The sequence below is a fragment of the Lottia gigantea genome (genome assembly GCF_000327385.1).
Source record: "Lottia gigantea unplaced genomic scaffold LOTGIsca_3, whole genome shotgun sequence".
In the NCBI taxonomy this organism is placed as follows: Eukaryota; Metazoa; Mollusca; class Gastropoda; family Lottiidae; genus Lottia; species Lottia gigantea.
The window spans coordinates 4,643,449-4,668,997 of record NW_008708986.1 but is presented as its reverse complement, the minus strand read 5'-3'; the positions used below and the strand labels follow the sequence as shown (position 1 = coordinate 4,668,997).

At 33.6% G+C, this 25,549-nt stretch overlaps 4 protein-coding genes across 4 annotated transcripts; 3 read left to right on the top strand and 1 right to left on the bottom strand.

The window, feature by feature from the left end:
- Positions 1-4,077: 4,077 nt before the first annotated feature.
- Positions 4,078-8,407, top strand: LOTGIDRAFT_153439 (hypothetical protein; the record flags this gene model as incomplete). Its single annotated transcript, XM_009057327.1, has 2 exons — positions 4,078-4,131; positions 6,842-8,407. 2 exons carry the CDS (start codon positions 4,078-4,080, stop codon positions 8,405-8,407), a joined length of 1,620 nt encoding a protein of 539 aa, XP_009055575.1.
- A 1,785-nt stretch (positions 8,408-10,192) lies between these two features.
- LOTGIDRAFT_153438 (hypothetical protein) lies at positions 10,193-11,771 on the top strand (the record flags this gene model as incomplete). The annotated part of the gene is made up of 3 exons (XM_009057326.1): positions 10,193-10,247; positions 11,093-11,241; positions 11,568-11,771. The coding sequence occupies 3 exons, from the start codon at positions 10,193-10,195 to the stop codon at positions 11,769-11,771; spliced, it is 408 nt and encodes a 135-aa protein (XP_009055574.1).
- A 123-nt stretch (positions 11,772-11,894) lies between these two features.
- Positions 11,895-13,184, bottom strand: LOTGIDRAFT_153437 (hypothetical protein; the record flags this gene model as incomplete). The annotated part of the gene is made up of 1 exon (XM_009057325.1): positions 11,895-13,184. One exon carries the CDS (start codon positions 13,182-13,184, stop codon positions 11,895-11,897), a length of 1,290 nt encoding a protein of 429 aa, XP_009055573.1.
- Positions 13,185-15,527: 2,343 nt separating this feature from the next.
- On the top strand, positions 15,528-24,098 carry LOTGIDRAFT_177302 (hypothetical protein; the record flags this gene model as incomplete). Its single annotated transcript, XM_009057324.1, has 3 exons — positions 15,528-15,557; positions 22,299-23,345; positions 23,400-24,098. The coding sequence occupies 3 exons, from the start codon at positions 15,528-15,530 to the stop codon at positions 24,096-24,098; spliced, it is 1,776 nt and encodes a 591-aa protein (XP_009055572.1).
- Positions 24,099-25,549: the final 1,451 nt, after the last annotated feature.

Here is a 25,549-nt window from a genome sequence, read left to right as displayed (position 1 = left end):
CATAATCAATTAATTTGTGTTTTTGTAATTGCTGTGAATCGTCGCTAACTTTGCGTGATAACAGTTCAAAGACAGTCTGTGATAACAAAATAGTGTGAATTTTTTAACGTTGTACCACAAAAAAAGACACTGATAAGTAAAAACTGGTGATATATTCTTCTAAGAGTATAAATGTGTAAATTTTATGGGTTTTTTTTTATCAAAATGATACTTTTGTTTTTCTCAGGACATTGTAAAACAACAAGTTTCCAGGTTTTTTCTCCAAAAGAAATTATTACCAAATGTATAAACAATATTACCTTATCGTGCGATGAGATAAGTATTTTTGATCATATTTCGTTCAGTAATGGTCGCAGTGATACCAAATATGTTTTGGGTGTGTTTCATGCAATAAAAAAATCGGAATTAGACTTGAGTCATATTATATGAAATCACAGTAGTCCAATCTTAATAAAGTGTTTCACGAGGAAAAGGTTTTTATCGAGGTTTATCACATTTAAAGATACAGTATAATATAATCATATTAAAACAAAATTGTTATCTAACAATTCACCGGATAATCCAGTTACATCTGTTTTCGGGCAATCTGATATTGAATGCCGACATTATGGAATAAACTTTTCTACCGACAAATTGTATAGTGTATGATTTGTGTTGATGTTAATTTTTGGTGTCGGTTTATAACTGCTGTTTTTAACAGTATTAACAGTACTTCTTCAGTGTTGTGGTGTATTTATTAATTTTGTGCCTAAAACTAATTTTATGGCTTGATGTTAAAGATATCTTACTCTACATCTATTCGTCAAAAATAAAATTATTTTTAATTTGTTTACCACTATTTATTAATAGTCGTATTATTTAACCTAGTAGCTCTGATACATGTGAATCTCTAGTGTTAACGTCTAGACTCTTCGTAACCCTTTGCGACGTTTTGACCCCCATTATTCATCTGAATGGAGTAAAAAATCCCAACAGAATTTCATTAATTATTTTCTTGGCAACGACAAATTTCCTATTAGGCTTGTCTGTTATCCCCTGAGGTGTTCACTGGTATCCAAGCCCTCAAAATGCCTGTCTAACATCATCTCTCAATACTTCATGTTCTTCATTCCCCAATTTCGTAGAGGCAAGAAATATATCCAGAGAGGCAATACTGTATTATGTTGAGTTGAAGTAATGGAATTAGTTGGTTGTCAAAATTTAGCAATGAAAAGCTTTTTTTTCTTTTAAATTGTGCTGGAGATATATATTGATGCTTTTCAGACGGACACGTTCCAAAGAGTAGAGTTATCTACCTTTCAATAATATGAGTGTTTGACTTCGAAGTTCAAGGGCTTTTACTAAATTGGACCATTACTTCTAAAACTTCCAAATACATAATAGTTGTGTCCCCAATTCGCTTTTTTCATGCAAACGATGTCCCAAGATATCGAAAGTGAAACTAGGAACACAGTCTTGGGTAGTATGAAGTACAAAATGCTGCAAATTTTCAGTCTGTGAAATATGGGTGAAAACCTTCGAAATCCATGTATAAGATGATGTTTTAGTATATGTATTTATAAGTTAAGGGCATTAAAATGTCTCGAAAGATTACATTTGGTACACGGTATGGCATGTAGACAAAATATGCGTGCTGTTTTTTATAGTATCACAATAAACTAATGCATGCATGTATCAAGTTTAGACTAAGGCCTTTGTAACAAGGAGATGAGACCATCCACGCTCATTCATTTAACTGAGACTTCTATCAGTTAAGAGCAGCAAACAAAACCAGCATCATTTTCAGAACATCTGCTGCATGATGTGTTCTAATGATTTTATGACAGCCTAAAATTAACAAAATGGACGATCTATCCATATCGTTATTTCGTCTATCTCATGGTGTTTTTTATGATTCGGGAAGCAATGACGTAAAAACTTATCTCCTTTCACACCTTAATGCAGTCTACTAAGGAAATTATGTATAAGCCATTGCTCTTCAACTATAAAGTTTATGGTCAGCTATCTCATTATAGCCATTAACCACAATATAGACGGTCATTATTAGACTACCACAACAAAAGAAAGTGTCGTATGAAGATTCTAGCGTTATCAATAATAGGCGATTGATGAGAACCATTGGAGCGTTGAACACTGAAATCCATTGTGTGTTTCTAAGATAGATATTAACATAGTTTTTAATACTTATGTTATTATTAAATTGAAAGGCAATCATTCTGAACACTGTCGGTCTCCTGATGATTTTACACGTCTTATTACTAATGGGAGGTGCACAGGAGTGTAAAAACTCCAAGTACTAAAGATCCTAGCTGCAAATCGAAACTCGAAATCCACAATGACAGTTTCGGTAGCAACAAACGAATAACTGGTATGAGGAAGAATGGTAAAAAGTATAGAACTTTCCGTTTCGAGAAATTGCCCTGATGTCCAACTTTTCTGGCCAATTGGTGGATGCGTAATTAAGACTGTCATACACAATTTCTATGCTAAACATTTGTATACTAATATACAACCTGAACTAACGATTACCCATGCAGTTTTCAGTAGATTCAATTGATTCACATTTTCTGTCTTTTGTTTGAAAGCTTTCGAGCGCAATGTTTTATCCCTCAATTTATATACTAATTAATATATCCATCTATGTCAGATGTTACATATATTGAATACTTAGCAATTTGTTATTTAACTATTGATCTCTCTTGAAACAAATTTCGCAATATATCCAAATTTAAATGCGAGGCATATTGGTAGTAAGTGCATTGAGCTATTGTTATTCAAAGGTGCATAACTTTCTGAATAGAATATACACATAAAACTTTGTGGTTTTTGGATGATCCCACATAACCACGCTTTGTTAAAACGTGTCAAAGCTAGCTTGTACTTATTCACACTTCAAAACATATTTATAACTATCTATTCAATTATAAAGTTCATGTACATTCAAATAATTGAGATTGATACGCTCCATGCTTTATAAAGTAACATCGGTAATGTCAGTTAACGGCCTCTTTTCAAAAACTTTGACCGAGATAATTCTTCAGGCCTCTACAAGTATTCTTCATTTATAAAGTACTTTAAGTATAGAATGTTGGCAACTGGACAATGGTTTAAGAGGTAGACGAGTAGAAAATGAAGAGGTACAATACAGGATGGAGACAATTGGATCTCTGAACGTGTTAAAATAATGACTGAAATCTACTACTTGATTGAACTAATCGTGTCGATTTTGTTTTACTTTGATCTGTCAAAGACAACTATTCCAACCATTGTGACCAGTCCCTTGACAGTTGGAAATCGAAAAAGAACAGGCTAATGCCACTTTCCTGGCGTAATTGTCCCTCATTGAACCCTGCATGGCGTTGCCCATCTTCTTTTGCCCACATAGTGCAGAAAAGTAGGACTTTCATTTCATTTCTGGGGGTTTGCGCCCGTGGACTTGGTTCAGTAGTTGTGCCACTGTGTGGGGCGTGAAATCTGACGATTGGCCGTGAGATGGTCTGCAATAGAGATGACCGTAGGTAAATGTTTAGATGTCTAAGAAAATATCAATAATATGGAGTCAATCAGCAGTCAAACTATCTGACAGAGCCAGCCTCAGATCAATAAATCACGAAACATGATAGTGAACTCACATCAAGACCGGTTTAAGCTTTAGGCCTTTTCATATTCAGTCTTTTTTCTCGTCCATTATAAGACAACAACCAAGCAAACAAAAGACTTTAAATACTCTAGACGACTGACTGTGGTGGACTACTTCACATAGGAAAGTTCAACAGAGCGTACGGTGTGAAGGACAGAACTAGTATGAAGTTTAACACCATATGGACCTTTATATACTGAAAAGTAATACTTTATGATAAAGAAATATGCGGTTGGGTGTGGCAGAAACGTACATGTATTAGTAAAGGCAAATTACGAAATGTTCGGGTATGGTCGATTGCTTACATCTATAGTTGATATTTAAACAGGTAATATTTTTACATTCATACTTGAATTTGTATTCAATTTGTAATTCAAAACCTTTTAAAAAAACATCAATTCAATATTGTGTCACCTGTTTTTGAATGCTTTTGGAACATGGATGTTACGATTTGGACACAGGGGAAGAATTTAGGAGATCAAAAGAAACCGGTAGGTTCTATGTAAGTTTTTGTTGCAGAATAGTTTGATATACCAATTTATTTCATGTTCTATGTTAAGTTATAAACTAGTATTGGCTATAGTGGTATCTTGTTTTATGTCATAGGCTTTTGTTCCTATTTGGTCTTTCAAAAGCTGTGTAATGTGACATCTTATTTTTCGAACATAAAAGCTAACCGTAATAGCTAAATGCTGTCTCCATTTACAAGGAATGACACAAATTTGGAATTTAAAAAAGAATATCGTAGGTATTGAGTTCTGTTGTTAGGGACGTTCAGAAATTCAAAATGAAATACATATAAGCCCCCAATTGGTTTATGTTCAATATCTTGACGCACTTATAAATTTTTAATGTGATGATATATATCACTTTCGGACTTAAATATATATTAAATAGATTAACTAATATTGCTTGTATCTGAGTTATTGCAATTATTTTCCTATACGCCTGGCTATCTGCACTGTGACGATGCGTGTTCTCTATTGCTCTATTGGTACGGATAAGATAAGACACAAAAGGCGCACTAGTTTTTGGGTTTTTTTTAAAGTGTGAAGCAATTTTGATTGTCAAGAATGATATTAAGTGACTTTGTTAGGGTTAGGTAGGTAGGTTTTTAATGTCCTTTCTTGTACCGTCGCGGTGCGAATAGCCACGGCCTTTCCTTTAACCTAACCTAACCGAACCCAATCGTCCACGATAAACTTGTTAGGTGGAAAGATTAAAAGAGTGGATGAGCATTCATTAACCTTACGGCTTTTTGTCATCAAATTGGCGCTGCAGGTTCGCAACTCCTAATATCACAATCTTTCTTGAATCAATGCGTTTTAGGGTAGGTATCGACAACATTTTCAACACTAGTAAAACACTTTTGTAAATAGTTTAGGTGTATAACGGTGACAGTGACTGGGACATTATATATTATTTAGAGTGGGAAAGAAATACTTGCTGAACCAGTTTTCTTAGTCAATCATAAAAAATAGTACTGCGTATAGGGGCATCTATTGTTATTGAGATATTGTAGATGTGAAAGTTATTATCAACTGTTTATTTTGATCAAGCTGCTTTTCCAACCGTTGTATTATGTTCTAGAGTCCAGAAGATTGTAGAAGTTAAGACTGTGTAATATAGTAAGTATAGTGAGTCAAGGAATTCGGTATAGAATTATCATTGCTTTCAGTCTGTATTCAAAGGTAGTGACGCATTACCGTATATTCCATATAAAACTATATTCCTTATAAAACCAATTATCGTTGCTTTCATTATGGATTCAACGGAAGTGACGTACGATCGTACATTCTTTTTAAATATAATTATATAGCTCTAAAGAACAAATACTATTTTCTTCGAGCTCTTTAAAAATAGCGCTTCTGAACGAGTAGATCCTTAAATAAGTCATAATGTAATGTCGAAGATATTAAGTTATTTATTACCAATCGAATTAACCCCTACTTGTACGTATTTAGCAGGCTTATTAACCCCCTAATTATCGTACTTTCATCGTGGGGGGTAATATTTGAATACCTAGTTTGATCTGGTTTATTGATCTCGTATCAATAATCTAGAATGTGGCTAAGTCAAGCTTGACCGAACTTAACCATGTTTCAACCTAAAGGGGGTTTTTCCATTTGGGTGTTCTAAAACTTAGCGAGAGAAACTGCAAGTGCCTTTGTTTTGATTATCTAGATGATATTAAATCTCTCAATTTGTTTTAATTTTAAAGAAGACATGGATAATACGTTTCTATTTGAAAGGTTCCTATAGTACAGAAAACATTGCACCCAAAAACTTTCATATCTTTGTAATACATTAACCCATCTGTATTTTGTCAAAATATTTCTGTGATATAAAGGGGTGACAGAGGGTTAACGATAATATGATAACCTATAATAGCGACCCGTCAACGACTTAATCTATTTATCATGATTGTATTATTTACGAACTGGCTATTCAGTTTATTGAAATTAATCATGTGAGTCATGAACAGAGGGGTTTGATGAGTAGGGCATTTTACTAATCTTACGATTCCGTCAAATTCAGTCGTTTAGATTTTAACTGCAATTGACTCGGGAGTTAGCAAGGAGTTCCAAAATGGATTTAAAAATATCTTCCGCCCAAAATCCTAATGGATGGATCTTAAAATTCTTGCAATTTTTCGTTTGATCAAAAAAATAGTAAAAAGGAATGAAAATTATGCATTAAGTTAAAATTATTTTCTTTATTATTCCTTGTCATACCCAAGTCTACAACCCCTTAAACTCCTCACCCCCAATAGGTTCGCCTATGAGGAAAATGATTACGTCAGACATTTATACTGTTTCTCATTTTATCCTATTGAATGTATGAACCCATATTGCTTTCATCACGCTATACAGTTTCAAATCAATTCGCCAAGGAATAGAGCATCAAAAATCAATCATATTATTATTACCTCCACGAAGTGTTTGTCTGAAAAAGAAACGTTTTAGCATTTTATATCGTCTGAGCATACGATATTGTGACTTATTAATCAGTATAGCTACAAGGTTATGTATAGTGTAAGGTTGTAAGTCACTAATTAGTCGTTTTACCAGTTGATTTTAAGGTCAACGCTGTGTTTGTTTCTTCGATCGATCGTTTTTACCATATTACCAGTTAGTGTGAAAATTATTCATTTTAATTCCATTCTAAACTTGTCTTATAACTTGTCTCCTTGTATTTCAGGAGGGAATGAGGGGCTGTCGGTTCCTGGGAAGGCGGAATGGTATTAGAAGATATCTAATCATAGTAACAATTCTGGTCGTCATGGTCATGGGTGGAATTAAGATAGGTTCCAGAGATGATGACTTTCGACTTTTGCAAGAAAATAGGGTTAATCAAGAAGTTGTTATGTTCAATGAGGATAACCCTAAAGTAGATATTCAGAAAGGCGATGAGAATGTTGATGTCGGACTGGAAGACAAGGTTGACCTGGGCAAAGGCTCTCCAACTTATGACAGTGAAGAAGACGAATACTATGTTGAGAGTAAGGAACACAAAACGGACCCAGTGCAGCTCGACCTACAAGATGATTCAGTTAAACAACAACAGCAGGACAACGAATTCAAGATTCAACAGCTGCATCAAAACTCTCAAAATAAATTTGCTGTTCACACTTTTGCTAACTTTGGGGATAGTAAAGACACAAAAAACCACGAACAGTTTGATCAAAATATAGTTAGCGAAGACCAAAAGGATAGGAATCAAATCCAAATTAAGCAAAACAATAATCACAGTCTTAAGGAAGAAACAGATAAAGCTAAGGCAGTATTAAGTTTTCATCCTGAATCATATTACGACAGCGAAGAAGAAGATGTTAATGACATTCAAGAAGGGAATGATAATGAAAAGACTACAATGCCTGCTATAACCAAAGTGATCACGTTTTCTCAATATGATTCTGAAGAGGATACTGATGATGTCCAACTGAATTCTCTCAGTAATGTTGACAGAATAGATAACAAAGTTGTGTCAAATATAAACGCTGAAATTGCAATTGATGTAGATGTTGCAAACGCTCATTTACCTTTAATTGTGCCAAATATAGTTCACTTTGTGTGGTTTGGAGATAATACAATGACATTTAATCAAATGCTAAGTATTTTATCAGTGCACCATTTTGTAAAACCAGAACATATTTACTATCATTGTGACTCACATCCCAAAGGAGAATGGTGGCAGCGAGTTATTAGCATAGTGGTCAATATAAAGGTAGACATCATGTCCCCTCCAAATGAAATATTCGGATTTAGAATTTTTACAGCGAAACAGCAAGCTGATGTTGCAAAACTTCAAACTCTTATGACCCATGGCGGTATATATTTAGATACGGACGTTATAGTAACAAAATCATTACAACCGCTACGTTCTTACGAATTCAGTATAGGTTATTCGCAACCTGGGCGGTTCGATAGTGACATAGTGATCTCAACTCATACGTCCAAATTTTTACAAAAATGGTTAGTAGCGTATACACAATATTCAAGTGCTGGAGGTGATGATTTTTTCAGCTGTGTAGCGCCATATAAATTATATAAACAGTATCCTGATCAGGTCCACGTAGTGAATAAAATGAGCACACCAACAGCTAAAAATGTGTATTCCTTATATAATGGAGATTTAGACTGGACGAATCATTACGCAGTGCATTTATGGAGACGATTACATGATCAAGTGGATAATTTAGACACTATAAAAGATTTGGACACACCTTATGGTAAATTGGTCAAGTTTATTTATAATAAAGTATAATAAATAACTGCCTTGATATTAGATTTAGAAATTATGAGTTCTGCTGTTTAAACAGTATCGATGGCGCGGCTATTCTATTACGACACCGTCGTAGTAACCCATTCAGCTAAAGTTTATTCAGTGAACGTAAGCCAGACACGACTGCTATTTTCAGTATATCAATTAGTGTAAAAAGTTGTTGAATCGGAGCCACATTCAAGCCAGACTGGGATACATTCCCCTTTCCTACACACAGATTTGAATATAAAAGCTAAAAACTTTCAAATATAACAGACGGGCGGACGGACGGATGGGTGGGCAGAAAGGGTGGGCAGAAAGGGGTGACAGCAATATTCATCCACATTACAATGTGGGCGTATAAAATGATACAAGTAAACAACGAGCTGTGTAGATTTTAAGAAGTATGCACATATCAAACCAAGTTGTCAGCTTTTCTCGACCAAATTGATTTCTTGATCGTGAGTTGTTATACTCAGTTAACTGATTTGCGTAATACGTTTAGCCAACTGTTAAAATTGTGGGGGTCTTAAACAGTATAGATACTGAAAACGTTCTTGATTGACTGAATTGGTAATACATGTTATCGCACAAAAAAAGTATTGGTGGTCAATTTACCATGCCAATATTAACTACCTATTGTAGGTACACATAAAAATGTTTCCCGAACCATACATAGAGAAAGTAATTTGCAAAAGCCACATTCTTCGTCCGAATTTTGAATTATTGAACACAATGGTATAAAAATACAAAAGACAACCCGTTTCAGTCGACTGATCTTTTAATGAATTTTCTTTTGACTGTTTTCAATGTGATTAGAGTTTTGAAACAATGTATTTCATTGTGATAAAACACTATCATAATTATTTAATTATTGATGAACTAAACTTTTACTTTATAAAACTTGTGTCCTGCCATTGGGGTCTCGGATTAAGACCACTGGCATGCTGTTTCGAATATCCAAAACCTTATTAGCAAATGACCAATCAACGATCCTTGTAATTTCGTTGAGAATAAATCATTTGAAGCTCATATATAAAATCCTTTTTATCTTCAAAACAAAGTACACCTTTCGAAGTAATGATCAGAGATCGATATCTTGAGAGTTGCTGAAAATGTCCCATACACCTGTAGACTAGATTCATCAATCATCTTCGTGTCAGCAATAATCGACGCTACCTCTGTGAAAATAGTCATAGAGTAAGAATGGACAACAATGGCTGCATCTGTTGACCATTGTCTCTACCAGCTACATTTCTTCCTTTCGTGTATGTGTGTAATACTTGTCTTCTATTGGCCCCTAATGTCGACAGTCTTCGAGGTCGAACATAATAGAAATAACACTCATTCAACTTGTAAATTGACCTTGTTCAAATATCAAATAAAGTAGACCCTTCATATAAATCAGGTACGGCTAGCTGTCTTAAGCTAATAGTCCGAAATATCTCTTGAAAAGAAATAAGAATTCCTCGAAAATACCAATATCGTTAGCAAAAGATGAGGTCTTGTCAATTGGATATGTAAACTTTTCCGTGAATTTTGTCAGCGTGATATTCAACGTTATAACCGACCTGTTTAAATATCAAGACCGCTAGACCATAGATGGATTTCTACCAGTATGTAATGTAACGACCATTCGGATTATCAATCTTATTGAATATATATTATAAATCAATGGTCTTTACAAACCATAATACACTCCTTTCTATAGTCTTCTTTCATTCGCATTTTTATCTAACCTTATATTCAGAAGGTATATTACCATCTGAGTGATCATGTGTCTCCGTCATGAAAACTAGATTTTATATTTTTGCTGGAATATTGTCATTATTACCTTTAGAAAGTAAGTAAGGTGATACTTTTTATCTCATCAAGATAAAGAGTGATTATATGTAAAGTGACTGCTGAATGAATTAGTATGGAAAAATTGTGGGGATGGGGACAATCATTACATGTCCTTTTTCCCATTCGACATACTAGAACCTTGTTATTTCGGATATCTTTGTAGAGAATTGCTTTACAAATGGATTGTATGACAAGACGTGCTATGCCAAACTGTTGAAGTTCAACCAAGGATTGCCAAATAGTTCTATGCTGATCATTTCATTGCTCTGTAAATTAAATGGATAGCAACAACTGATCACTACAGAGATCTTACACTGTGTAAAGATTTGATGAATTGATGTTTCTAATGAATTATCATGTATTCTTAATCATATCGTTATGTTCTTATTGCATATAATTTAGAGTTTAATCAATTATAAATGTCCAGGTAAGTACAGACTGGATAAACAAAAAAGGCTTTTTGACCTTTCTTGATCGGTCACTCGGCTGGCAATTTTCTTCTAATTTAGCTAATTATGAACTATTATGGACAACTGGTATTTTTCAAAGTCAATAGAACACCTGTACTTTCTATTCATATAAGTATTAGCATTTACATTTTCATAAATTAAAATAAGGGAACCCATGCATGTAAAGTAAAAGTAGATTTTTGTCTTTCTGTTGAATTATATCATTCTCATTCATGTTATATTGGTATAGTATTAACCCCTTCTGTCTTGTTTGAAATGTAGTGACGACATACTGGGGCAAAGAACACAAGAAAGTACCCATTCTTGCTCGATCAGTGCAATACGGGTCTTGACTGAATCAAGCGGTATACTATTTGCAATATATTCCTTTTAGTACCAATATGTGAAGGGTTGGATTGTTACCAATGTATAGAAGGTTGGACCAGTGAATCTTGTACAGACTCTATCATAACTTGTTCTGCTGGGGACATCTGTTCCAATACTGTGACTAGAAAACAGTTTTATGGGCGTCTTTATAACAAGGTCAGTGTATAGCGTATTGTTTCTTTTGAGTTTATAAACCAAATTGTCTGATATTACTGGCAGTTTTTTAACTGATGATTTAACTCAATTCTTATTTTATTGGCCTGTTCAAAGCAAACAACTGTTCATTTGACTATTTGACCACAATTGACTATTTACATCATTTTAGTATTTAACAAAGCATTTTTTAATCTATTTTAATTCAAATGAACAGGTGATTCCCTACAGTCCATCCCAGAAAGATCAAAACCAGTAGGGTGTTGACTAGAATTAAGTTCGGATTAGTCAACGTCTGATTTTTAACAATTATATAATTTCCTTTCTAGGGTTGTATGAGACCAAATCAATGCTACGACTTGCAGTTATTAAACAACAGAAAAACTTGTCAAGAAACACCATCAACGTGTGTTTTTTGCTGTGAGGGACGATTGTGTAATAAAGCAGAAACAGTTCATGGATTACCAATGACAATTATAATGTCCATGGCAGTAGCAACTTTACGCGTGTCTCTAAGCGTGTACTCTCATTAAGAGTTAAATAATTAGTTCAATCGTGTGTGAAATAGAAAACATTTAGTATTCAATTTATACTTCAACATATTTTACTTTAGAATAATATAAATGAATAAATTAACAATAACAGTAATTTGACACCTATTTCAGCCCATTTCCCGCTTCTCCGCCATATTCAACAGATCTTTCGTTTAGAAAACCATTTCCTGATTCTCCACCATATTCAACAGATCTTTCGTTTAGAAAACCATTTCCTGATTCCCCGCCATATTCAACAGATCTTTCGTTTAGAAAACCATTTCCTGATTCTCCACCATATTGAACCGATCTTTCGTTTAGAAAACCATTTCCAGATTCTCCACCATATTGAACCGATCTTTCGTTTAGAAAACCATTTCCTGATTCTCCACCATATTCTACTGCTCTTTCGTTTAGAAAACCATTTCCTGATTCTCCCCCATATTCTACTGCTCTTTTGTTTAAAAAACTATTTCCTGATTCTCCCCCATATTCAACAGATCTTTCGTTTAGAAAACCATTTCCTGATTTTCCGCCCTGCTGTACTGATCTTTCGTTTAGAAAACCATTTCCTGATTTTCCGCTATTTTGTACAGATCTTTCGTTTAGAAAACCATTTCCTGATTCTCCACCATACTCTACTGCTCTTTCGTTTAAAAAACCATTTCCTGATTCTCCCCCATATTCTACTGCTCTTTTGTTTTGAAAACCATTTCCTGATTCTCCACCATATTCTATTGCTCTTTCGTTTAGAAAACCATTTCCTGATTCTCCACCATACTCTACTGCTCTTTCATTTAGAAAACCATTTCCTGATTCTCCACCATATTCTATTGCTCTTTCGTTTAGAAAGCCATTTCCTGATTCTCCCCCATATTCTACTGCTCTTTTGTTTAAAAAACTATTTCCTGATTCTCCCCCATATTCAACAGATCTTTCGTTTAGAAAGCCATTGCCTGATTCTCCGCCATATCCTACTGCTCTTTCGTTTTGAAATCCATTTCCTGATTCTCCCCCATATTCAACAGATCTTTCGTTTAGAAAGCCATTGCCTGATTCTCCGCCATATTCTACTGCTCTTTCGTTTTGAAATCCATTTCCTGATTCTCCGCCATATTCAACAGATCTTTCGTTTAGAAAGCCATTGCCTGATTCTCCGCCATATCCTACTGCTCTTTCGTTTTGAAATCCATTTCCTGATTCTCCGCCATATTCAACAGATCTTTCGTTTAGAAATCCATTGCCTGATTCTCCGCCATATCCTACTGCTCTTTCGTTTTTAAATCCATTTCCTGATTCTCCGCCATATTCAACAGATCTTTCGTTTAGTATATTTTTGAACAAAGGCAATCCGGATGTATGGAGCACACAGGACACAATTATAACTCCAATAATGGCTACCATTGTTTTCATTTTCTTCTGAAATTACATCGTTTTGCATACAGAATAATGTGGTAATGGGGATTTAGAAGTTTATCCCACTGTTCATTGTTGAAAATGTTCTTTTTAAAAGTAAGGTATAGTAGTTGTAAGAACTGCAACTATAATGACCTTGTGCAATGCTACTTGATCGACACGTATAAGTATGGACAATGTAACATCGTGATAGAGACTCTGATTTTGAGGGGCGTACAAGATATGTCGTACTATTCAATTTGTCCCAGTTGTGTCTATGGTGTTCTCACCCTAATCAGATGTAATAGCCGGGTTGTTGTTTTCATCAGATGTATGGAATGTTTTTATCTAACCATAATATAAAGATTAATAAGTAGAATTAAATTGCTCTTCCTTTAAAATAAACTTTTAGCGTATAAATTCTAAATACTTACAGTTTGGAGGTATCAATAAACTTTGTGGATTTGAATTTTCAGTGATTATATACTAGTGCTCAACAAATTGACTAATTATTCATATTTGTGATTTATATCCCATGATTTCATATGCATATATTATCATGGTTTTTGATGAACAATTTCACGGACTATACACAAATTTTCAATTTAGTTTTTGTTTATAGACTGTTCATAATGATCACAAAAGCGGTTTTAGCTGTGTAATGGTCTACGCAACTTAACCAATACCAATTTGATAACACTCCCTAGCCTCATAAGCTCAATTTGAGCGTACCATTTGTTTTCTTTCACGTTATACAAATATTCAATTTTTATTTATGACGACATTTTTCGACTTCCAAATTTTCAGCTGAAACCCATCGTGCTTGGCAGATAGGTATTTATCTGTAGATGTAAGTCTACATACATGATGTGATTAAATAAATAATAAATTAGTATATGAAAGATACTGTAATTAGTCATATTAGGCAGGTTTGCTAGTAGACTGCAAGTGCCTCAAAGCAAGTCTTTCCTTCGGCGAACTAGTTAACTTATACCAGTATGAAGACGAGTTCCTATCCATAAAAAAGCTATAGATAATACATTAAGAGGCAAGAATCCTGGCTTTATAGTATTTTGTTCTTCTCCCTCGCTTCCACTTCGATTGTTTGGGGTGGGGGTTTTAAGAAACTTTTACCCCAATTTCCAAATTTGTATTGAAGAATGTGCAGGATTTACAGGAATGATCAAGTCGTTTGCTTTTGGCAGTAGAAGGCGTCTTTCTCATAACAATTGAGTATCATCACTGAGGTAAACACACTAATTTAAAATTAATGTTGTCGAGGGAGGGGGGGGGGCGTGATCGGATATGAAAGGACCACACCAAGGGTTTAATTAACATATGTTTATTAACATATATAATAATAATAGCATTACAATCAGGTAACATATATACAATTAAAATAGAATAGTTATTTACTCTTAACTAAAATACTAAATACTATCTGCACCACTAAACCATAATCATATAAAGCATATAAAAATAACTAAACTATGCATAAATCTGCTGAGAACAAATAAAGTAAGCGTAATCAAATGTAAATAATATAATAAACCTACTATGTAAAGGGGTTTTAACTAAACTTATATCTATGAGATGGGGTGAAACAAGTTACCAGCTGGGATCTGGAAATGAAAGGATATAAAAGATATTGTAGTGTGAGATATATTAAAATGAAGAGCAAAGCTGGGGTAAATGTAGGTGAAAGTAATTATATATTGAGATAACTATAGACTTATGCAATAGGAAAAACCAAGATGGCTGACCCTAGGTAACTATGGTAAACAAAAGACAACATACCTTAAACAAGAGAATCCAAATATGCAGAATATATTGAAAGAATATATCTGACAAAACACTAAATCCACAAATTCCTTATAATATTGAATGAGATTCAATATACGTATAATAATTATCATAAATATCCATTTCCTTGCAGTTTGAAAACTAAAACCTGAATGACAACCAAGGTTGTCAGGCCAAAAACACTAATTAATATAGTTCAGGCTAAAATTAGAAACTCTGAGGTGATGAAAGCTCAGAGACAGAGAAAGATATAAGAAAGAAACAGAAGCAGTGAAGTGCGACTGATTGTAACAGTGACAGAAAATAACTTTATAACCATTAAATACATTTAATTTCAACCTTCAACTTCAAAACTGTGTATATACTACTATTATAGTAATAAAGATAACAACATACTACAGTATTCAAATTGATAACCAAATACAATAATTTGTTACACGTTCATACTATAATCGTGATGATTACACTTTGTCTTTATCAAATTCAAAATGGCGACCAACAAGAACAAAGCAGCTGTTTTGTATGCTGCTAATGACCTTCGACTTGTAAGTAGCCTACATGATTAAATTGTTAGCATATAACTGCACAGTGGGAGCTAAAAGGAGGGTTTCCTTTTCAACTCAGTTCCCCATGTCAATGATTCGGGTTAAAGTGGCTGCTTTTACTAAGAGTTTTTAGAATATGTAATGCACCGTCTGTCGATTTTGACATTAAACCGAGGCTCGTGTGCTACATGTTGTGCACGTTAAAGATCCATGCAAAGTTTCACATTTTTTTGTGATTTAGACAGTGAACGTTTAAGATATCTTGATAGTATAGGCCTATACATTTAAAAAGAGCGTAGCTCTGCCCCACTAAAACAACTATTTTATAGCGTCACTAACCCAAAGGCCATCAGATATTTTAGCAGCTTTTTGTGATAGTGACATAATAAAGCACATTGTTTTTAGTGGAAGTGCAAGGACAAAAGATTTTGGACTGAAAATTGGAATGGGGCAAATCAGTGTTGCCGGTACACATAAAACATCTCCCTTAACAAAAATCATTTGAGAGGAAAGCAAAAATATACTGATTATTTTGTAGGAGGATATAGCCGTGCCTGTACCAGCAGATACAGGTAAGATGTTAACTACTTCTTAGACTGTCTCATATGGTCCATTTTATGAAACCCACCTCAGACGATAACGAAAGAATTCAGTCCATTTAACAGTCGATATAACTCGATATAAGCTATCCAATTCACTTTTTATAATTAATATTTGACGCCCAGTTCCTATACTAAACCATAGTACTCTTCTTCAGGTCTCATTTCCAGTGCGTTAATATTATTCTCGCGTCGAATTATTTATCTTTGACGTCAGGTCCCTTAAAATTTCTATGGAACATAACTTATATCTTTACTGGGAATTTTTCTATCCAAATGCTTACTCAATTAGACACCCAATGCCACTTTTCATTATGAAATACTTACTCGCTTATGATTGATATACTTCATCTTGTGTAAAGTTCATAAGCTGCCACCAATGTTTTGCCAGTATGTTGTTTGGATTTTGGGATTCGTTTTGCGGTTCGGATCGTTAGAACGTGGTTTGTTTGTCCATATATCCTGTGTTCTTACTGGTCTCAATGTTTCTAGATGTCTTACTATCTATGGGTTCAGTTGGTCTATGTGGATCAGATATTAAATATTGGTCTTTGGGAAAGTGTGGCCGATTTGTAGTCACTGATCGTATGGTACTTGGTCATGAAGCCAGTGGAGTGGTGGTTAAAGTTGGAGCTAAAGTCACTCATCTTAAAGAAGGTAGGCATCTTAATTTCAGCCAGTTGGCATATTCAGATGATTTTGCACAAGGAAATCGCTTGTTAAACAAGTTCCTTTTGAAATAATTAAGTGTATAAACTTACAGTGTTAATTAACAAGTGGATATTGTGTTTTCAAAAGTCATATAATGGCTAAGAATAAGCCTGTAGCAAACATAGATTTAACACTTTGCAATAATGTAGATTATCTATTTATTGTGGATGCAATGGCTAGATATATTTAATACAACGTATAATCTATAAATAATATAGATTGTGTATTGTAAATAGCCAATACTATGTAGATAATGTGGATTGTGTATAATGAATAGCCAAAAGGTAGATGATGTAGACTGTGTATAATGAACAGCCGGTACCGTGTAAATAATGTAGATTATGTATAATGAATAGCCAATACCATAAGTATATTGGAGATGGTGTATAATAATTAACCAATACCATGTAAATATGTAGATTGTTTATTGTAAATAGCCAATACTATGTAGATAATGTGGATTGTGTATAATGAATAGCCAAAAGGTAGATAATGTAGATTGTGTATAATGAATAGCCGGTACCGTGTAAATAATGTAGATTAGGTATAATGAATAGCCAATACCATGTAGATAATGGAGAGGGTGTATAATAATTAACCAATACCATGTAAATAATGTAGATTATATATTTACTTGTGATTGAGTGGACATATAATATAATATAACCTAGATCTTGTAGATAATGTAGATTATATATTTACTTGTGATTGAGTGGACATATAATATAATATAACCTAGATCTTATAGATAATTATAGATTGTGTATTTACATGTGATAGAGTGACTATAAAACTATAATATAGCCTAGATCTTATAGATAATGTAGATTATATATTTACAGGTGATAGAGTGGCTATAGAACTATAACATAGTCTAGATCTTGTAGATAATGTAGATTATATATTTACAGGTGATAGAGTGGCTATAGAACTATAATATAGTCTAGATCTTGTAGATAATGTAGATTATATATTTACAGGTAATAGAGTGGCTATAGAACTATAACATAGATAATGTAGATTTTGTATTCACCTGTGATTGAGTGGATATAAATTATAATATAGCCTAGATCTTGTAGATAATGTAGACTATATATTAACAGGTGATAAGAGTGGATATAAAACTATAATATAGCCTCGATCTTATAGATAATGTAGATTGTGTATTCACCTGTGATTGAGTGGATATAAAACTATAACATAGCCTAGATCTTGTAGATAATGTAGACTATATATTAACAGGTGATAGAGTGGCTATAGAACTATAACATAGTCTAGATCTTATAGATAATGTAGATTATATATTTACAGGTGATAGAGTGGCTATAGAACTATAACATAGCCTAGATCTTGTATATAATGTAGGTTATATATTAACAGGTGATAGAGTGGCTATAGAACTATAATATAGTCTAGATCTTGTAGATAATGTAGACTATATATTAACAGGTGATAGAGTGGCTATAGAACTATAATATAGTCTAGATCTTGTAGATAATGTAGATTATATATTTACTTGTGATTGAGTGGATATAAAACTATAACATAGCCTAGATCTTGTAGATAATGTAGACTATATATTAACAGGTGATAGAGTGGCTATAGAACTATAACATAGCCTAGATCTTGTATATAATGTAGGTTATATATTAACAGGTGATAGAGTGGCTATAGAACTATAATATAGTCTAGATCTTGTAGATAATGTAGACTATATATTAACAGGTGATAGAGTGGCTATAGAACTATAATATAGTCTAGATCTTGTAGATAATGTAGATTATATATTTACAGGTGATAGAGTGGCTATAGAACTATAATATAATCTAGATCTTGTAGATAATGTAAATTAAATATATTTACAGGTAATATAGTGGCTATAGTACTACAATATAATCTAGATCTTGTAGATAATGTAGATAATATATATTAACAGGTGATAGAGTTGCTATAGAACCAGGAGTACCTTGTAGATCTTGTAGATTATGTAAAATTGGTAGATATAACCTATGTCCTGATGTTAAATTCTGTGCCACGCCACCAGTAGACGGAAATATTTGTCAATATTATAAACACCCTGCTGACTTCTGTTTTAAGTAAGTTTCGAATATTCTGTTGACAACCGACCAAATCTATCACTGCAACTAAACACCATACACCATTGTCCCTTCGGATATATTACTTGCCGCTCCAAACAATCATGTCTGTGTTTTAATGTTTATGTCTTTGAAATCGTGGTATGTTTTAGGTTACCAGATCATGTATCATTAGATGAAGGGGCAATGTTAGAACCACTCTCAGTAGCTGTACATAGCTGTAGACGAGCACAGTTACAAACAGGTTCAACTATTTTAATTTGTGGAGCGGGTAAGCTATGACTTCACATACCATGTTCTTGAAGGTTGTGCCTATACAGAATGATTCGATAACTCGCTATACAGAAAGAATCGTGATCACATTGTTCGTATTCAGTCATTCAGTACATACGAGCGTACGGTATCTCCTAATCAAATTGTTTTCCGTTATATTAAATATGTTGACGTAAATGCAATAACGCACATTATAATTTGTGTTATTGATTAGTGCATTATTGATTTTAACTATAAATATTAAGTAAATAATGAATTACAATGTTTTTGTAGGACCTATTGGGTTGATGGTGATGATGGTTGCTAGAAATAGTGGTGCTTCCTCAATAATGATAGCTGGTAAACTAGTTTCTAGTTTCAATTCAATTACATCCTGACAAACCATGCACATTTAGCAAAAGTGTTCAAGAGCAATAGTTATCCGAAAATTGGTCATGCTCTGGTATAATGGTCATTTGAAAAAACATATATATATACTTTCCCAGCTTAATTTTGAACTGCGTTTTTTATTTAACAGATATCGATGATTATAGACTAGATTTCGCAAAGAAAATGGGAGCCGATCATGTGTTTAAAATAACAGATAAAGATACGCAGGTTGTTGCTGATAAGGTCAGAACTGTTTTGGGTGAACCTGATGTCACGTTTGATTGTACTGGGGTCGATTCGACGTTTATTGTTGGTGTCCAGGTACATTATTTTAGAACATTTGCTTGGATTACAAAAGAATTATTCGGAAACAAAAGAATGTGAATATGAATTTAAGACAAATTATAAAATTCTTAACAAGGGGCTTTTTGAAAATAATAATTTTGGTATCATTGATGGTTTTTCTGCTAGATTGCCTTTTTAACATGTCAGATGGAAGTTATTCTAATGAACCAAAGAGACTATTCAATTGATTTTTACTTGACTTCAGGTGACCCGACCCGGAGGTAAAGTGGTTAGAATTGGTGGCACTGATAGTCAAATACAACTTTCTCTGGTTAGAATGAATTGTCATGAAGTTGATTTATTAGGAGTATTTAGATATGCTAATTGGTTAGTACGGCAATACCCTACAAGAAATCTACTTGAATTCTCCTATGATCAATCGTAACGCAGCTGTTCTCTCCTAAAAGATTAAAACCTGTACCCTTTCCATTGCCCATAAGATGGTCATTGTCTATAGGATTCTCCCCTTGATACTTTTGTCAAATATGTATCAAAATTCGATCTCAATTCGATTTGAAATCAAAATATTTGATACATCGTTATGGATTGATGATATGATTATATCAATAGAGTTCTATGCCGGATAATATTATTCAAAACAATTATTATGGATGGATACTTCTATATATATAATAACGTTATTAATCCATCTAAGTTATTTTAGAAATATCTATCCGTGATAATTAATTTATTAGTGATTGACATAGTTATCTATTTCATTAATTGTTCTTTTAATGCTTTTCCAATAATTAGATAAAATGGTCATACTGAATTTAGACTTAATGAGTTTGAAAATTAGGAATTTGCTACAATTGATAATTATGCTGGCTATGGATTCTAATTCGAAATTTCTTTCACGTGACCGTTTAAAGGTTGGTGTTTAAGATATTCTTTTCATTCTTAACAGCCTTTGGTTATTCGTTTGATTTGCCAATGACTCCTTAAAATAGACACGGGATATCTTGTACTTTTGTTTTCTATTTCAGTTACCCGACATCGTTAGATTTAATAGCAACTGGTAAAATAAACGTTAAGCCTCTCATCTCTCATCACTTTCCACTGGAAAACACATTAAAAGCATTTCAAACAGCTAGCTCCAGAGAGACAAGGGCTATTAAAGTTATTATTAATTGTAACTAAAAGAAAACAACTAAAGATTCCCTTACATCACAGAAATCACCAGTTGCGTGTGGTCGCGGAGAATAATAGCGGTCAACAGTTTCGAACGCAACTCTCATGCAAACTTAAATAGTTCGTCAGTTTATTCAATAACAAAGGTACATAGTATATATATATATATATTGGTATAATAATTTAGTTATAATTGCATTAAATTTTATTTCATCCTAGAGGCTTTATGAAAATTTTATTACTTTTGTATCGTTTTCCAGACATTTATAAATCTAATTGATTTTTAGTTTTGTATTTTATATTTTTCAAAATTGATGCATATTTTGTAATTTCATTTAGCATTAATTCAAAGTTAGGTGGGTTTTCAAGACATTTTGCACATTTATAGATGTAATATTTACATATCAAAAGTATCATATTGATAACATTATTATATTTATGATTGATAGTTCCAAAAAATGATATTCACATCATTGAGTTCTATAAATATATCAGTTCGTCTTCAATTTAATGTGATCAATTGATCTTGACCGAAGCATAGAATTTCATTCATGTCAAATTTTTATGAATTATGAATTAAGTTTTCTGACTTAATTTTTAAATAAAAACTAGCTAGCTCTTGGTTAAACAAGCCTTAATTAATTAGTTTCACTTTAATTTTTAAATAAAAACTTCGTGGAAATGACAAAAAACATTAAACTTCGTGGAAAATGAAGAAATCTTTGTCCAAATCACATCCTCAAATAGTGAAAGAATGTTACTCAAAACTATAATCAATTTTGCTTTGCGTAAGGACAGTTTTCTGTGGTCAGAATGGTATATAAGTGCACAGCTGGTGTTTCAAAATAAGCATTAATGCTCAAAAGATTAATGCGGATTACAGTCAGATCTCTGTGGTTCAACTGATTTCTGTAATTTTACACAATTTCGATCGAGTTGTTTATTTGCATGTGAAATGAAACCCTATACTGTTCTTCCGTTCTATTTATTGATTTTTAGGGGGTCATACAATCTATCAAACTATATGTAACCCTCCTTGGCCGATTTATCTAAATTGGTCCGATATGTCGTGCTGACAATAAAGGCGATATTGTTCATTGTACGATTTTACCACTTCCGGTGAAAACCAATATGGCAGCCCCCAGGGCAACAAAAATCTATCAAAGTTTTTTCACGCAATCATGTCTGAAAAAACATTACCCGGTGACATGTTTGGGGAATTTTCCCTTCAAATCCTATTCGTCTGCATCATCTGGCCAGGATCTGGCGAATAAAGAAGGTGAATTATCAAGTTATAGTCACAGAACTCATACTTGTGGTGAACTTGGTGCAAAACATATTGGTCAAGAGGTAACATTATGTGGTTGGCTTCAGTATCAAAGAAACAAAAATTTCTACATATTAAGAGACTGGCATGGCATTACTCAAGCATATGTTGAAAAGAATGACATCATCGATAAGCTGTATTTTGAGAGTGTAATTAAGCTGAAAGGAGAAGTTCGTGTCCGTGTAAGTCCGAATAAAGAAATGAAAACTGGTGAAATTGAAGTTTTGGCTAAGGAGATAGAGATCCTTAATCCAGCTAAACAGTCACTGCCATTTGAAGTCAAAGATAACCAAGAACATAATGAAGTGTTACGGCTCCAACATCGCTACCTTGATATCCGGAAGAATTCAATGCAGAGAAATTTAAGAATGCGCTCCCAAGTGCTTATGAAAATAAGAGAATTTCTTTGCACCAATCATAACTTTGTGGATGTTGAGACTCCAACATTATTCAAAAGAACAAGTGGGGGTGCTCAAGAATTTGTAGTGCCTACTCAAACACCTGGAGCATTTTATTCTCTACCACAAAGTCCACAGCAGTTCAAGCAGCTACTCATGGCAGGAGGCATCGATCGATATTTCCAAATTGCTCGGTGTTATCGAGATGAAAGTTTGGGTCCTGAGCGACAACCTGAGTTTACACAAGTTGATATTGAAATGTCCTTCACAGATCAAGAAAAAGTCCGGAAACTTATTGAAGACATGCTTGTGTATTCATGGCCATTAGAGGAAATTCAAGCTCCATTTCAAAGATTTACCTATGATGAAGCAATGACAATGTATGGAACTGATAAGCCTGATGCAAGATTTGATTTCAAGATTCAAGATGTCACTGATGTACTTCAAGAAAAGGTTGAGCTGTTCAGATTTATTGAAACCACACCTGAAACTGATAAATCAAAACCAAGTGCCAAAAATTCAATTCAAATAATTGTAGTTCCTCAAACTGCTGACCGCTTCACAAATTCTCAAATTCAGAATGTGATAAAATCATCCAAAGATGTAACGTTTAATTTACCAGTTTTATTGGGGAAGTATGATGACATGAAAACTTGGTCTTCCACAATCACAAGACATATAGACCCTGATGCTTTGTCAAGTATATGCAACAAATGTGATGTCAAACCAAATGATATTGTTTTCATATCATCAGGGCAAGAATACCAACCTCATGCAGTCTTGGGAAAGATAAGATTACTGATGGCAGATCTCTTAGAATCCCGAGATGTAGTTGTACGTGATTTAGATGTGTATCAGTTCCTCTGGATTTATGACTTTCCATTGTTTTGCCCTAAGGAAGATGGAAGTGGGTTAGATTCTTCACATCACCCATTCACTGCTCCAGTTGAGAAGGATAAAGAGTTGTTGAAGACTGATCCATTAAAGGCTAAGGGTCAACATTATGATTTGGTTGTGAATGGTGTAGAAATTGGAGGTGGTTCAATGAGAATCCATAATTCTGAATTACAGAAATTTGTTTTGGATGAAATCCTGAAAGAAGATTCAACAGAATTTCAGCATTTATTGGAGGCATTGGCATCTGGTTGTCCACCACATGGTGGTATTGCTCTTGGTTTTGATCGCTTGATGTCCTTAATATGCAAGACAAAAAATATCCGAGATGTAATCGCTTTTCCTAAGTCAAGTGAAGGCAAAGATTTGATGAGTGGAGCACCTTCTCAAATATCAAGAAAAGATTTAGATAATTACCATATCTCTGTCAAGGATTATTGAATGTCCATATCTATTTCATGGCAGGGGTAATATTAAAAGATAAATTTTAGCCGAATTATTTATAACAAGTTATAGAATGTGCTCAAGTATTTTACAACCTCTCCAATTAGTTAAATTTTATATTGATAATGTTATTTGTGCTCATCGTGGTGGGTTCCAAATACAAACACGAGCAAGTGAACCCATTATTTAAATAGATAAATTAAATATTAACAGAAGCTATACAGATTAAAGTTAAATCATGTTTATTATTACTTTAACTACCTAAGCATAAAGAAGAATGGTTGTGTTTATATTTTGGATAGGATCTAGATGTGCAAAAATATCTATATTCAACTTTAGGAATATTAAAACGGAACCTGAAAAATATTAGACTATACATCAGTTCAAAAACAAAATATTTTCACTTGTTAAAATACATGTAGTGCTCAATACATCAATAGTAGAGAAATATAATAATATTAAAACAGAACCTGAAACATATTGTAACAACATTTTCATGTTCTGTTTAAATTTTCTAAACATAAGTTCCTTCTCAAGGTGCATTTATACAGAGCACGAACGTGACCGGCGCGACCGCGAACGCGACTTTCCATCAGTTCAGTCATTCAAATAGAGCGCGAACACGAACGCGGAAAACCGTCGACGGCTTTCAATGCGGATCGCCTCTTTTGTTGTTAAAATTTGGTCATATGGTCATTTTGGAATCATCTCTCCGATTCCCTTCCAAATATCTTTCTTTTTTACTGTCTCTTTGTAAGTTTTTTTCAGCTTTGTCAAACAAAACTGGATTCTTTTCAACTTCTAAAATCAAAACTTCCGTTTTATCCATTGTTTGTACCCTACAAGCAAATTGGAAAAGCCATGTGCACAAGTTTCTATTTTAGGAAATGATGCAAGGGAGGTGGTACAAGCTGATTGGTTGATAGCAAGAAATCCGCCGCGACTTTCTGAAAAATTCGCTCTTGGGGCAATCTCGGCAGTCGACCGCGCGAACAAATATTTGTTCGCGTTCGCATTCTATTTGAACGGTCCCTCTATAAAATGATGAAACCATTCCATGACGAAAAACCGCGTTCGCGTTCACGTTCGCGCTCTGTATAAATGCACCTTAAGGGTTAAAATATAGCCAGACGAGGATGGGCATGCCCATCATCTATGAATGTTTTGAGACATAGGAAGACAATTTTACTTTGTTTCATATAATCAAGCCAAATTGATTTTTTTTTTTTTACTTCAAATGAAGAGTTGCTGGATGTATATGAATATTTTTGTACGACCGTTATACAAGTTATTATTTCAACTGTTTAGAAACATTTCTACAAGTATTAATTTATATGGATTTAAAGTTAAATGGATTGTTGATTCTGTGGTTGTTAAATGCATTCAAATGATGTAGTCACTCAAATATAGAGGAGTTAGATATCTTTTGCATGTTTTTTGATTGAAAC